This window comes from Lampris incognitus, chromosome 16 (genome assembly GCF_029633865.1).
Source record: "Lampris incognitus isolate fLamInc1 chromosome 16, fLamInc1.hap2, whole genome shotgun sequence".
NCBI classification, from domain to species: Eukaryota; Metazoa; Chordata; class Actinopteri; order Lampriformes; family Lampridae; genus Lampris; species Lampris incognitus.
In genome coordinates this window covers 39,244,271-39,258,794 of record NC_079226.1, presented here as the reverse complement: position 1 = coordinate 39,258,794, position 14,524 = coordinate 39,244,271, and the positions used below count along the sequence as shown (strand labels likewise).

The window sequence follows — 14,524 nt, the reverse complement described above, 5'->3', positions numbered from 1 at the left end:
GCTTGGTAAGCATGTAGACCGTAGTGGTCTGCAAAGCAGATAATCTCAAGCGGCACTTCAACACTACGCATGCTGCCAGTTTTAATGCCAACTTCCCTACAAAATCAGATCACCACAAACAAAAAATAGCAAATATGATAACATCATACAAGCACTCCATTTCTACTATTTGTAAATCAACATGGGCACAAGAGAGGGCAACAGCTGCATCATTGCATGTTTCATGGACCCTTGCTAAAGCTGCAAAGCCATTCACTGATGCTGAGTTGATTAAAACGTGTGCGACTGATATGGTTGGCGAAGTTTTAAGTCATGATGAGAAAAACAAGAAAACCTAGAGAGACAACTGAGATTCCCAGACACCATTGCAGCTACCACACGCAGGCCAGACATGGTCCTGAATCCTGATGTCCATGGCAACTAAGCAAGTGGTTTTCCTAGAGCTAACTATCCCCTGGGGAGATCAGATGGAGGAGGCACAAGAAAGGAAGAGAGCCAGGTATGCAGATCTGGTAGATGAGTGTCGGAGGAATGGGTGGAAGGTCCACTGTGAGCCAGTTGAAGTGGGCTGCAGGGGCTTTGCAGGCCAGTCTCTACACTGGGTCCTGGGACTCTTGGGGATTTGTGGGCTGCAAAGAAGAAGAGCCATTAGGAACATCTTGGAAGCCGCGGGATAGGCTTCCCATTGGCTCTGGGAGCAGAGGGGTGATGTGTGGCGTAATGTGCTACCTGGACACAAGTCGGGGCTTGATCACCCCCGGCTGGGTCGCTTGGGCGAGGGTGTCTGATGTTAAGACCCGAAACACCTGATGACCCCCGGGTTCTTCACTGACAATGTGGCCAGGTTGCACCACCACATGGTGTATCAAAGAACTACACCTGATATTTATGTGTTCGCGCTGTGTGCTTCGTTTCCGTGTTTTAATTGGAAATCCTTTTTAATGTGCTCTATTCAACGGAAACTGGAAAAGAAAAGTGGGTGGGAAGATGAAGTCTATTGCCATCAGAACCAATAGTAAAACGAAACGCTATATATAAAAAAAAACACACACACACACAACTTAAAGGGCTGTTGTTGCTGGGTAGCTGGGTACCTGACACTAAAGTAGCATCTAGTACAACTGGGCAGTTAAAGCACAACCAGGACTTTAACCAGCGGTGAAGCAGAACTAAAACATTTTGCCCTAGAAACTTTTTCACTCGGCACTTCCCAGCGTGGGCAGATGACTGCCTAATTGCCCATGGGAGCATTTTACTTGCCTCAGATAACCTTTATTGTCAAACTCTTGCCTATACATGTGTAACCACTATACCGCCAAAATCAAAAGGAAAGATTATTCTGCTTGATGTCACATTACTCTGTTAGTCAAGTCAGTTTTATTCGTGTAGCCCAATATCACATATTACAAATTCACCTCAGGGGGCTTTTACAGCAACAGAACATCCTGTCCTTAGACCGTCACATCGGATAAGGAACAACTCCCTAAAAAAAACTTTAACAGGGAGAAAAAACAGGGAGAGCAACAGAGGAGGGCGCTCTCTCCCAAGACGGAAAACATGCAATGGATGTTGTGTTTACACAATTTACACAATACAACACTAAAAGAGGATACTGATATGTAAAAACACATCATCTTGCATGAATGGTGTAGTGCCTCCTGTAGGCCAATCACTGTCGAGAACAAATAAATCATATTGTTATAGTCAATTCCTTTTAGTTAATTGTTGTACTCGCACACACACACACACACACACGCGGGACACACACAACTTCACTGTGAGGTCAGCGCTGTGATATGCTGTTATCCATAAGCTAACTGTAGTGTGTGTTTAATCTCCCTTCTAGCTGTTCCCGAGGAAGTGCACATGGCTCTACATTATAAACAACAACCTGATGTCCTTATCAGGTAAGTCACACACGTGTCTCCAGCACTTCTTCCACTGGGCTCTGCCGTAACCTGCTGTGTCTTGCTCCTGTTATCCGGCTGCCCCTTAGGGGAAGACGAGTCCACCGTGTCTCTTAGTCCTGAAATATCAGTTTGTTGTTTGTGAAACCTCTGTAGAAGCTGTCCCCTGGTTGTGCAGCGTGTCACGAGTCACCCATCTGTCTTTTAAAAGGCTGGTCAACTGAACAACCCCCCAGATGTGTTGGTCGCTGCGGGTCACAAAAACTCCTAGCCGCAGAAGAAAATGTGTTTGTTTTTTTTTCTTTCTCTGCTCTCATAGTTAAAAGCACTGTGGTTGTAGTCTAAGCTAGTCAGGACTTGGTGAATTTGGGCGCAGTAGATTTGGGCAGCGTGTGTTGTATTTGTCTACGGAAAGATCACTTTTTGGGCGCCCGGGTGGCGTGGCGGTCTATTCCGTCGCCTACCAACACGGGGATCGCCTGTTCGAATCCCCGTGTTACCTCCGGCTTGGTCTGACATCCCTACAGACACAGCTGGCCGTGTCTGCGGGTGGGAAGCCGGACGTGGGTGTGTGTCCTGGTCGCTGCACTAGCGCCTCCTCTGGTCAGTCGGGGCACCTGTTTGGAGGGGAGGGGGAACCGGGGGGTATAGCGTGATCCTCCTGCGTGTTATATCCCCCTGGTGAAACTGTTCACTGTCAGGTGAAAGGAAGTGGCTGGCGACTCCACATGTATCGGAGGAGGCATGTGGTAGTCTGCAGCCCTCCCCGGATCGGCAGAGTGGGTGGAGCAGAGACCGGGACAGCTCAAGAGAGCAGGCCAGGTACAACTAGGGGAAAAGGGGGGGGGTTACTTTTTGCAGGGACCCGACCTCTTTTTCGAGCATTGCACCATCAGCACTCCACCCCAAAGTTAAAATAATGTCAGCTTTGGCTGCAGTGTGCAGCTCATCACTGTCGCTTCTGGCGTCACCAACCAATAAAAATGGAGAGGCGGCAGGACCAGATGGGAGACCAAAGTCAGTTTGTCAGAGCAGGAAGGAGAACAAAAATAAATCGTTGAATAGTGTTGACAACACAAAAACCCTTGTCAGTTGATATTTCTACACATTATCACAGAATTGTTAAAGTGAGAGCGGGAGACGTTTTTGTTTTGTCGTGAAGCTCCTCTCGTTGTGTAGCAGCGGTTATTGGGCATTTCCTCTCAGCTGTGTGTTTCACACAGCTGCAGCACGAGGGACGTTTCTTCCAGAGAGGTCTCTTGTGAAACAAACAACCTCGCTTCATGTTGGTTCATAGGAGTGGGTGATGTGGCCAACGGTATATATCGCAGGTTAAGTCATTTTTCTGGATATTCCCTTAAGAAATTGTTTATATATGAAATAACTATAAGATAATGCCTATTTTTGGCTTATCTGGTGAATTGAATACTTGGCAAATGAAAGGTGCTCCAAACATATGATAATTTTCTCTTTATTTGGACCTTTCACTCAAACTTCTAAGAAGGCAACAACCAAAAACATGAAATTATTATTTCTGAGGTGCGCCTTCAAGTCTTCTGTTAGCACCTGCTGTTTTTGGACTGCTGGACCACATCTTTTAATAATAATATTACCAATGATAATAATAATTGGAGCAGCATGGTGGTGCAGTGGTTAGCGTGGCCGCCTCACAGCAGGAAGGTCCTGAGTTCGAGTCCTGCGGTAGTCCAACCTTGGGGGTCATCTCGGGTCGTCCTCTGTGTGGAGTTTGCATGTTCGCCCTGTGTCTGTGTGGGTTTCCTCCCACAGTCCAAAGACATGTAGGTCAGGTGAATTGGCCATACTAAATTGTCCCTAGGTGTGAATGTGTGTGTGTCTGTCTGTGTGTGTGTCGGCCCTGTGATGGCCTGACGGCCTGTCCAGGGTGTCTCCCCGCCTGCCGCTCAATGACTGCTGGGATAGGCTCCAGCATCCCCGCGACCCTGAGAGCAGGATAAAGCGGTTCAGATAATGGATGGATGGATTTCAGCAGTAAGGCAATTCAGAGTGCTTTACATAAATCATGAAGACAAATTGTAAAAGCAACATGACGCAATAAAAAGACATTTAAAAACAAATAAAGAGAGTAAAAGTTAGAGTGCAGTGTAAGATGATAATCAAAAGCTTGAAATCTGATTTAATAAAAGGCAGCAGCAAACAGGGAAGTCCTCGGCCTTGATGTAAAAGAAGTGAGAGGTGCAGCAGACCTGCAGGTTTCTGGCACTTTGTTCCAGAGATGTGCTGCATAAAAGCTGAAAGCTGCCTCTCCGTGTTAAGTTCTGTCTCTGGGGACAGAAAGCAGACCGGTCCCAGATGACCTGAGCGGTCTTGGTGGTTCATAGTGTCCACAGACGCTTTATGTAAGTTAAAATAAACATAAAAGCAACACACCGAAAATATAAAACCCACAACATTAATCACACATTAAGAGCAGCTCTGAAGAGGATGCAGTTGTATGTAGGGATGGATTTGAGGCTTTCAGCTGCACTATCCCACAGCTTAGATGGAAAAATAAAGGCGACTTAAGACTTTGTCTGCAAAGCGATTTTTATACCATACTGAAATGAAGGGAAACCAACAGCTACCCGGAAGGTAGGAAAAATACTTTCAACAAATATAAAAAAGCTACGGCATGCCTTGGAAAATGATTGGGAGTAACGTCTTTATGCATGCTCATAATCCAGGTGAGGAAGTCACAGAAAGCTCAATCAGTTCATCTGGACACGACGTTTATTGAGAGAAACGTTCATAAGGGGTGGGGTACCTGCAGTCAGGTGACACTGCAGAGGTCACTTACATGATGGTGACCCATTTCTGTCAGTAAAGTTGTGTCCAGATGAACTGATTCAGCTCTCTGTGATCGGCAGTAATGTCAAAGTATTGTTGTAAATGGGGTAAAAACATGCAGCATACTGGTACGTTCTGTTAATTTTCATTCTTAAACTGTTATTTTGTCGCCAAATTCAGTTCTGAGAAATTCTCTGGCAAAGAATCAGTCGTGTAGATTTCAGGCGATTTCCACTTTTGGAGAGGTAGTGCCGCGTTGAGGTGCCCAGTTGAATGCACGTTCGACTGTCCGAGCTGGGAAGCCCTGCTAGCTGGGGGTATTGTTTCCCCACCAGTCAGTCTCAAACTACATTTAGTTTTCTATGAGCTGTGCTCTTGTGAGTTTGTATTTCCAAGTTCACTTCACCAAGCATCCTCAAGAACGAGGATTCACACTTGGAGTACGTGGTGTTGAGAAATGCCCCTGCTAAAGGGCAGAGGGAACCACCGTGGAAGTGACATAGCTAAACTTCTACCATCGCACTGTATATACTGTCATACCACCCACTCCTATTTGTTCAATGGGCCTGAGGCTTATAAGGGAATCTTTTGTTAAAATATTGCTAGTAGGGCGGCCGGGTAGCATCGTGGTCTATTCCGTTGTCTACGAACACGGGAATCGCCGGTTCGAATCCCTCCGGCTTGATCAGGAATCCCTACAGACATGGTTGGCTGTGTCTGCAGGTGGGAACCCGAATGTGGATATGTGTCCTGGTCGCTGCACGAGCACCTCCTCTGGTCGGTCGGGGCGCCTGTTTGGGGGGGGGGGACTTGGGGGAATAGCGGGATCCTCCCACGCGCTACGTCCCCCTGGTGAAACTCCTCGCTTTCAGGTGAAAAGAATCGGCTGGCGACTCCACATGTATGGGAGGAGGCACGTGGTAGTCTGCAGCCCTCCCCGGATCGGCAGAGGGGGTGGAGCAGCGACCGGGACGGCTCAGAAGAGTGGGGTAATTGGCCAAGTACAACTGGGTGGGTGGTGGGGGGGGTTGCTAGTAGCCCATAATAGGAGGAGAAATGGTATGACCATCAGATGGGAACTCGCAGGGGGTGTAACCCGAGTTGTTAGATTTTATGTTTTACTTTTTAAAAAAAAATTTTTTTATTTTTGGGGGGTAATGTCTTTGTTTCCAAGTGGTGCTAAATATGTTCTAACCATTAAATTCCTGCTGTCAATTTTTTTTTCTTTACCCGCCCCCCACTCATCCTGGAGATGGACTAGCTTATTGTGAGCGAGTGAGGAGTCTCTCTCTCTCTCTCTCTCTCTCTCTCTCTCTCTCTCTCTCTCTCTCTCTCTCTCTCTCTCTCTCTCTTCCCCCCCTCCCCCATGAGTTGCTTTGCATCTAAAATCAAATTTACTGCAAGAGATCAATTCTGCTTGAAACAAAAACCTTTTCTTCGGCTTAATATGCTAAATTATGGGCTATTTGGCCACTGGTTGACAGGAGACGAAGAGCCTTCTGTATTTTGTCTACAAGCTGTCTACCCTTAAGCCTCCTACACACTGTGCAATTTGGGCCGTCTCAGATGAAAGATGACTAAACGTGGCGATGTCTTTGGTCGTGGCTCCAAAACGGTGGTCCTACGTCGCACTGTGAGACAGGTTCAAAGACGGCCGTTATTACGGTTGTGCGACCGAAGATAAGCTGGGAAAAAAGTCGTGAGAGTGTCCGAAATTTAGGATGACCATCTTACAACATGACTGCTGCTACGATGTACATGTACTAACCAACCAAGAGAAATGCAGCAGGAAATGACGCACCGATCAACGCCACGCAGAATCTTTGCTGGCGCTAAACACAAACAAACAGCCTGTTAGCATCTGTGACCCAAATGCGATGGACTCAACAAAACGCGCTGCGGCGACTACTGAAAGGACTCGATTACTGCTTGGCGTCTTGCTGCTCTACCAGCAGCGTAGGTTGATTACGCGCGCTGATGCGGTGCGCAAGCTGATGATGTTTTTGTGGACTTGCGTCGTAGCCTGCGATTCACTAGTGTTACCATCGTACAGTCTACATACATCACACTTGATGTCATACCCAAGTTTTTCAGATCCATATCGCCCAGTGTGGCTTGCAATAAACTCATAGGACTGCTAAACTCACACAGTCTGTAGGAGGCTTTAGCTGTCAAAGGAGTCCAGGGGCCTCGTTCATCAATCGTCCGTATGTACAGATTTGCTCTTACACACCTATGGGATTTTGTAGCCCTGAGGTTTGTCTGACAGACCAGTATAAAACCTGGCTAACCTCTGAATTTAGACACCAGTTGGCTAACACTGATGTCTTTGCAGGCCTGGGTGATTGTTCGTTGCAAGAGGTGGACAAAAGATGTTAGGGGGACAGAATTACCGATAACCACGAGGCTTTGCTCTTACCTGCCAGACAATTTAGAGGACTAAAAAATTCCCTGGGTGTTTAAGAACAGATCTGTACGTACCAACGACTGCTGAGTGAGGCCCCGGGGCTTTGCTCACCGATAGTTGAGTGTGGGATTTACAAAGCACGAGGCCCACACTCGGTTTTTACTTTTAGCCATTTGCTCCTCCGTTTTTCTTAACCTCCGTTTTCTTCTCCTCTTCCCTTTGACACTGTCCGTCCTCCTCTGATCTGGCTTGATTTGATATCCTACTAACCGACTTCATCAGAAGGTAATCATGCTTCACACCACCATCATCATCCTCATCACACCCCCGCCTCTGTCACTTGATCACATTTAACCCTCTAAACGTGAAAGCTGCTTCACCGCATCCACTTTTTATTGGGCGAACGTACAAATTGTTATCTAAGATGCACTTGATTAAAATCCTGTTTCTCAAGCAGGGTCACTGTGTGTAAGATAGAGTACACATCTTAACACTCTTTCTGCATAACATTGTGCCATAAGTTGTTGTTAACAACAGTCTTTTTGTATTCATTATTTCAATCTTTTTGCCACATTGCTCCTGTTTTTCTAAACTTGTTTTGGGACCAATTCCATAAAATTATCATGAAAAAGATGTTTATATGTTCCGTATATAAAATATTTTGCATCATAAATGAATTTCACACAAATCTATTTTTCTCCCTTCACGTTTTGTAATTGGACTCGGGCTGTATAACAGGTAGAGTTGGATTTGGAGTTTATAGTTGTCAGTTTGAGTTTTCATGCAGCCTTTACATGAAACTTCATAAAAAGCAGCCAGTATTGGGCATCCGGGTAACGTGGCGGTCTATTCCATTGCCTACCAACACAGGGATCGCCAGTTTGAATCCCCATTTGCCTCCGGCTTGGTCGGGCGTCCCTACAGACGCAATCGGCCGTGTCTGCGGGTGGGAAGCCAGATGTGGGTATGTGTCCTGGTCGCTGCACTAGCACCTCCTCTGGTCGGTTGGTGCGCCTGTTTGGAGGGGGGTAGCGTGATCCTCCCATGCGCTACGTCCCCCTGGTGAAACTCCTCACTGTCAGGTGAAAAGAAGCAGCTGGTGACTCCACATGTATGGGAGGAGGCATGTGGTAGTCTGCAGCCCTCCCCAGATCAGCAGAGGGGGTGGAACAGCGACTGGGACGGCTCGGAAGAGTGGGGTAATTGGACGGATACAATTGGGGAGAAAAGGGGAGGGGAGCCAAAAAAAAGCAGCCAGAATTTAATCTATGATGCATGACTCAGTCAGAATCAGTTTTATTCACCAAGTTCACACAGAGAAATTGAGTTGATGCACTGACACTTGGACCTATCAAGTTGAAAAACGTCAGTATGTGTGTCCGTTATTTGTTCTCTGTACAGTACAAATTTGGATTTCTGCATATTTAAAATTAGTGCAAGTGTTTGATAAAGTGTGTGTAAATAACGGGTAGTATGGCAGGTTTGTAGCAGTGAAAGACATTCTACACTTGTATGTGAAGCAGCTGGCTGGCCGTGTTTACCCATAAAGCTGACGGGTTATTCTGCTACCCCCCCAGGGAAAACCTTCCAGCTATACTCCCACAACCTCATCGGGCTGTTTGAGCAGCTGAAAAAGCCTGGCCTGGCTGCCCAGTTCCAAACCCACCGCTTCCCAGATAAGATCCTTCCCAGGTGAGCGGAGAACCCCCTTCTTTCCAGGCTTGTCCCATACTGGACTCAGGTCATGCAGCCTGAGTAGCTGTCGCCGAGATATAACGCCATGTTTCAGCGGCATCCTGCTAAACTCTGTGATTAACCATGCCAAAAACTTTATTACGATTGAGCTTGCTGGTTTAATTGCTCAAGGGAACTTCTCGACTTGGTGAATAAGTCTCCCTTATTTTATAAAGTCTCCCTTCATGAAATCTCTATCACTACTGCTCAAGCAGACTTGGTATGGTGTAATGAGGAAAATAGAGCACCACTAGCCTCCCTGCTCCTTGATCCCAGAGGTCATCGACTCCCCCAGAGCATGCTCACCATTTTGAATGTTTCCTCTCCGCAGGAGGTTTGCCTTGACAACTAAGATCCCTGACACAAAGGGCTGTCACAAGTGCTGCATCGGTGAGTCGTCCTGTCCTTCCCAGCCACCTGTTTGTTTATCCGGTCTGGTCTTTGACCACCTCTGAGAGCACATTCATTCTGTCTCGGTGGCTCCCCCTCACCTTGTCACTGTTCTTCTCCATGTCATCCCCCCACCCCTGTTTGCAGTGAGGAACCCTTACACAGGCCACAAGTACCTTTGTGGAGCGCTGCAGTCTGGGATCGTCCTGCTGCAGTGGTACGAACCGATGCAGAAATTTATGCTTATCAAGGTCAGTCGGGTTATATTTACCCCCCAACCCTCACCCCAAATCTGAGTTACAACGCTAACCACCATAACACAAACAAGAAACTGTTGTTTGCTTTGTGTTTTCCATCTACCTTTTTTGTCTTTACTGCAAGGCTATTACATTTTTTCCCCCCATTGAGCACATTGCTCCAAAACTACAAAATAAGAGGAAAGGAAAGCAGTGAGGATATTTGAATCCTCAAATAGTTGCTGTTCCTCCATACACAAACATTATTTGACACTAACCCTCATATGTGTCCTTTCTGGTCCTATGTCAGCACTTTGACTTCCCGCTGCCCAGCCCACTAAAGGTGTTTGAGATGCTGGTGGTCCCAGAGCAGGAGTACCCCATGGTGTGCGTGGCCATCAGCCAGGGCACAGAGCCGGGCCAAGTGGTCCGTTTTGAGACCATCAACCTTAACTCCTGCTCTTCCTGGTTCACGGAAATGGGAACAAGTACGTCTCGCACATGTGCTCATACAGCACAAGATTGATAAAGACAAAGGTGTATTTCCTGTTGGAAAAAGATAAGAACATACATAAAGGCAGGTAGATGGACAGACATATAGGCCCATAGATAGGAATATCGTCACAGACAGACATACAGGTCTATATACATTGATAGAATAATAGAAGGGCGTCCGGGTAGTGTGGCGGTCTATTCCGTTGCCTACCAACACGGGGATCGCCGATTCAGATCCCCGTGTTACCTCCGGCTTGGTCGGACGTCCCCCCGTGTTTGCAGGTGGGAAGCCGGATGTGGCTATGTGTCCTGGTCGCTACACTAGCGCCTCCTCTGGTCGGTTTGGGTGCCTGTTCAGGGGGGAGAGGGAACTGGGTCCCCCTGGTGAAACTCTTCACTGTCAGGTGAAAAGAAGCAGCTGGCGACTCCACATGTATGGGAGGAGGCATGTGGTGGTCTGCAGCCCTCCCCGGATCGGCAGAGGGGGTGGAGCAGCGACCGGGACGACTCGGAAGAGTGGGGTAATTGGCTGGATACCATTGCGGAGAAGGGGGGGGGCGAAAAAAAAAAAACATAATAGAAAGATCTGTAGATAGATGGATGGATGCAGATGTATTTAGACTCAAGGGGAAATGGGGAATATTTTGGCAGCAAAATAAGAAGAATAGAGTATGGAATACTAAAAAATGAGGCAATACAAATAAACATGAAGCAATTTTTAAAAAGATGTGTACATGTAAAATGGGGAACTGGTTCCATGGGGAACTCCTGGTCAGGGGTTGGTTTAGAGTCAACCACAAATTCATAAGGGACTTTCTCCCCGTCTTTCTTCAGGTAATCAGCAGGTGGATGCTATCCATGTCACCCAACTTGAGAGAGACACAGTGTTGGTGTGTTTGGACCGTAAGTTTGAGCACATTGAATTATTCATGTGTCTTTGGCTCTGTCAGTTGTGAAATAATCGTCATCATTGGTTTGACCTTTTTGAAAAATAAGACAAATAATTGTGTAGCATCATCACTGGAGACTGATGTAGACGTCTTACCTCTATGATGCTGGCCCAGAGTGTTTATGTAGAGGTATGTAGGAGTGATGTCATGGGCCCGAATCTGTCATTATCAGGTGTTGGCTAGTGGTCTAAAGGCCTTGTTGACTTTTTTTTTTTTTTTTTTTCCCCTCCCAGAAAATTTGAAGATTGTCAACCTCCAGGGAAAACTGAAGTCCAACAAAAAACTAGCATCTGAGCTCAGCTTTGATTTCTGCATTGGATCCGTTGGTAAGCTTTCAAGACACAGTTCACGCTCCCGGACATGCAACAAAGACCAGGGTTGTCAGACCTAATTTTAAACAAAAACTACCTTTATGTGCAAAACGTTAGACATGACGACACTGCAACTGAAATCCCTTAGCTGTGATGACAATTTTCACAGGACGGAAAATAATTTTACATGAGAAGCCAGCAGGATAATAGGAATAGATGTGCTCTCTCTCATCCTGCAGTGTGAAAATAATATTGCGATGTAATGTATTCTGTGTGAACGGGGATCTGCAAACAAAGGTTACATAACAGTGTTTGCTCATTATCTTTGTGTATGTTAATAAGCGTAGCTGAACTCCAGTGTGTTGCCCTGCTCATACCTGCCATTAGGATCCATATAGGGTGACTAGGTGACAACTACACATCTGTGTGGATGTGAACATATCAAAGACAGAATGAGAATCTGATCACCCGAACCACATACGGAGGTGGTCAGAGAAGCCCTTGACCACACTTGTTGTGTTGTGTGAATGCGCATGTGTTTCCTAACCACTCGGGACTGCATTTGTCATGAACTGAATCCATCTCAGACACAGTTTGGTCATGTCCGGATGCAGGAAGTCAGGTCTCAACAGGGCCTTTCTTTGAATGCTGTTTGGTTCCCTTGTTGCCATGAAATGTCATCTTTGACCTCTATTCTCTGACAGTGTGCCTTCAGGACAGTGTGCTGGCCTTCTGGAAGCATGGCATGCAAGGAAAGAGCTTCAAGTCCAACGAGGTAAAGTATCGCTGCAGTAAAGTGACAGTGGCTTGGATTCTGTACTGATTTTGTTTTGTGGCACGGCGGTGGTTAGCACTGTTGCCTCATAGCAAGAAGGTCCTGGGTTTGAACCCCAGGCCATCCCAGATCCTTTCTCTATGGAGTTTGCATGTTCTCCCTGTGCCTGCGTGGGTTTCCTCCAGGTGCCCGGGTTTCCTCCCACGATCAAAAAGACATGCATGTGGTTGTCCGGGTAGCATAGCGGTCTGTTCCGTTGCCAACCAACATGGGGATCGCCAGTTCAAATCCCCGTGTTACTTCCGGCTTGGTCGGGCATCCCTACAGACACAGTTGGCTGTGTCTGTAGGGACTATATCCCCTGGGGGATATAGTGTGATCTTCCCATGCGCTATGTCCCCCTGGTGAAACTCCTCACTGTCAGGTGAAAAGAAGCGGCTGGCGACTCCACATGTTTCAGAGGATGCATGTGGTATTCTACAGCCCTCCCCGGATTGGTAGAGGGGGTGGAACAGTGGCTGGGACGGCATGTAATTGGCCAAGTACAATTGGGAGAAAAAAAAGACATGCATGTTAGGTTAATACTCCTGTGCCCGTCACCAAAGCAACAGGAAAAAGAACTGGAGTTGGTCCCCTGGCGCTGCACCACAGCTGCCCACTGCTCCTATAAAATAGGATGGGTTAAGTGCAGAAGATAAATGTCATTGTAACTGTACAATGACAAAATAATGTGGATTTCTTCTTCTTCTACTGACATTTCTACATTTAACTTCTGAATGGAATTAACATCTGTTATCTTTTTCTTCTTTTTTTTTAAGTGTCCTAGCAAACCCTGGGGCCCATTGTGGGCATTCAACATTTTGAAGCTTTTGCAGAACTTTCTTTTTTGGATGCTTTAACTTCAGCATTGGTACCAAAAATATGTAGATACACTACATATTATACCAACCCCACCCCCAACCGTCCATTGTTCCTGGTGAACACACAGTGGAAGCCCGCAATAGAGTTTCTTCCACCTCCCTTAACACAGGCCCGTTTGTCCTACATGTGAACAAACAACACTGACTATTGTGAATATTGACCCCGAGTGCCGGCTTTTTACATGCATGGATACATGCTGTAGATGAGCCTGGGAGATAATCTCTAAACTGGAGCTGGGCAAAGTGTCTCTGTGCGATCCCAGGTAATGAATTTGTCCTCCTTTCACGGGGGATTTCATGTTAACTTGATCACACAGCATGCCTGACAGCACAATACAAGTTCAAAAGATCATGGGGAGATGAAGCGTTGTGTTTTTGTGGAAAGCGATATGGTGACAGGGGCCACCCTTTTCAAGGTGCACTGTGTCAGACAGGGTGGGTCCTTTGGGCGTTCAGGCAAACCACAAGATCTGTTGGCTTGTGTCCCTGCTCAGCCCAGCTTGACCGTAGCCACAATAATGAGGATTTTTGAAATGTCAGGGCCATGCAAAATTCATGGGCAATCATAAATGAAACCTGCTGCTCACCAGCAAGCGGCGCTAAATAATTCAGCCTTTGTCTTGTTATGATTCTTTTGAAATGCGAAGGCATTCATAAGGTGGGGGCTAGGCCTACTGATAAGCTCTTTCATCATTGGGTGCATTTATAAACACCTGGTGCCTTGTTGTCTTCAGGACTTTTAACAGATCAGATCTCTTCCAGAGCCAAGGACTAATGCCTAGCAGGTGTCACATATGGTCTGTCTCACTTACATTGACACACAAGTCACAGTTGGCCTTGTTGACTTGTCCTGAAGGTGGGAATGTTTTTGAAGGGGCCCATTGGCCTCCATTCTGGCAAGTTTTCAGGCTTGTTATGAATCATATCTTGTGACTAGAACAGGTAAGCACAGAGTTGGTGCTTGATAACAGAGGCCTAAAAAGTCAAACTTAACTTAAAAAACAAAACTTTTTGCTGCCTGTGGTTCAGATCAGGCTACTAAGTGCCAGCAAGTCAAAAGACAGATTGCTCATTTTAAATATGAATATCAGTCCTGTATAACATCTTGCATAAATCACCCCATGGACCCACCACCTGCGGGATGAGCATTGGGGTAGGGTGCAATGCAGACCGGGCAGCAGGCAAAGGTAGGTACCGGGGCATGCCGACTTCCGACATCGCAGACTGGTCCTTGGGATGTGGAATGTCACCTCTCAAGCAGGGAAGGAGCCTGAGCTGGTGCAGGAGGTGGAGTGGTACCAACTAGATATAGTTGGGCTCACCTCCACACATAGTATGGGCTCTGGTACCAAATTCCTGGAGAGGGGCTGGACTCCTTACTTTTCCGGAGTTGGCCAAGTTGACAGGCGCTGGGTGCACCGCCGTGTTGAAGTTCTCCCCGGGGAATGAGTGGGTCGCCTCTATACGAATGCAAGTCGCTGGGGGGGGGGGGGGGGGGCTCTGACTGTTGTGTGTGCTTATGCACCGAATAGCAGTTTGGAGTATCCGGCCTTCTTGGAAACGCTGGGTGGTGTCCTGGATAGGGTTCCGCCTG

The 14,524-nt window shown here is 46.9% G+C and overlaps 1 protein-coding gene across 1 annotated transcript in view; it reads left to right on the top strand.

Annotated features, from left to right (window-relative positions):
- Positions 1 to 14,524, top strand: part of map4k5 (mitogen-activated protein kinase kinase kinase kinase 5) — a 79,073-nt gene that overhangs the window by 56,059 nt on the left and 8,490 nt on the right. Inside the window, exons 24-31 of the mRNA XM_056296502.1 lie at positions 1,847 to 1,907; positions 8,697 to 8,811; positions 9,185 to 9,243; positions 9,391 to 9,494; positions 9,790 to 9,967; positions 10,809 to 10,877; positions 11,158 to 11,250; positions 11,940 to 12,010. Coding sequence (XP_056152477.1) covers positions 1,847 to 1,907; positions 8,697 to 8,811; positions 9,185 to 9,243; positions 9,391 to 9,494; positions 9,790 to 9,967; positions 10,809 to 10,877; positions 11,158 to 11,250; positions 11,940 to 12,010 — 750 coding nt within the window. The remainder of the gene's footprint in view (positions 1 to 1,846; positions 1,908 to 8,696; positions 8,812 to 9,184; positions 9,244 to 9,390; positions 9,495 to 9,789; positions 9,968 to 10,808; positions 10,878 to 11,157; positions 11,251 to 11,939; positions 12,011 to 14,524) is intronic.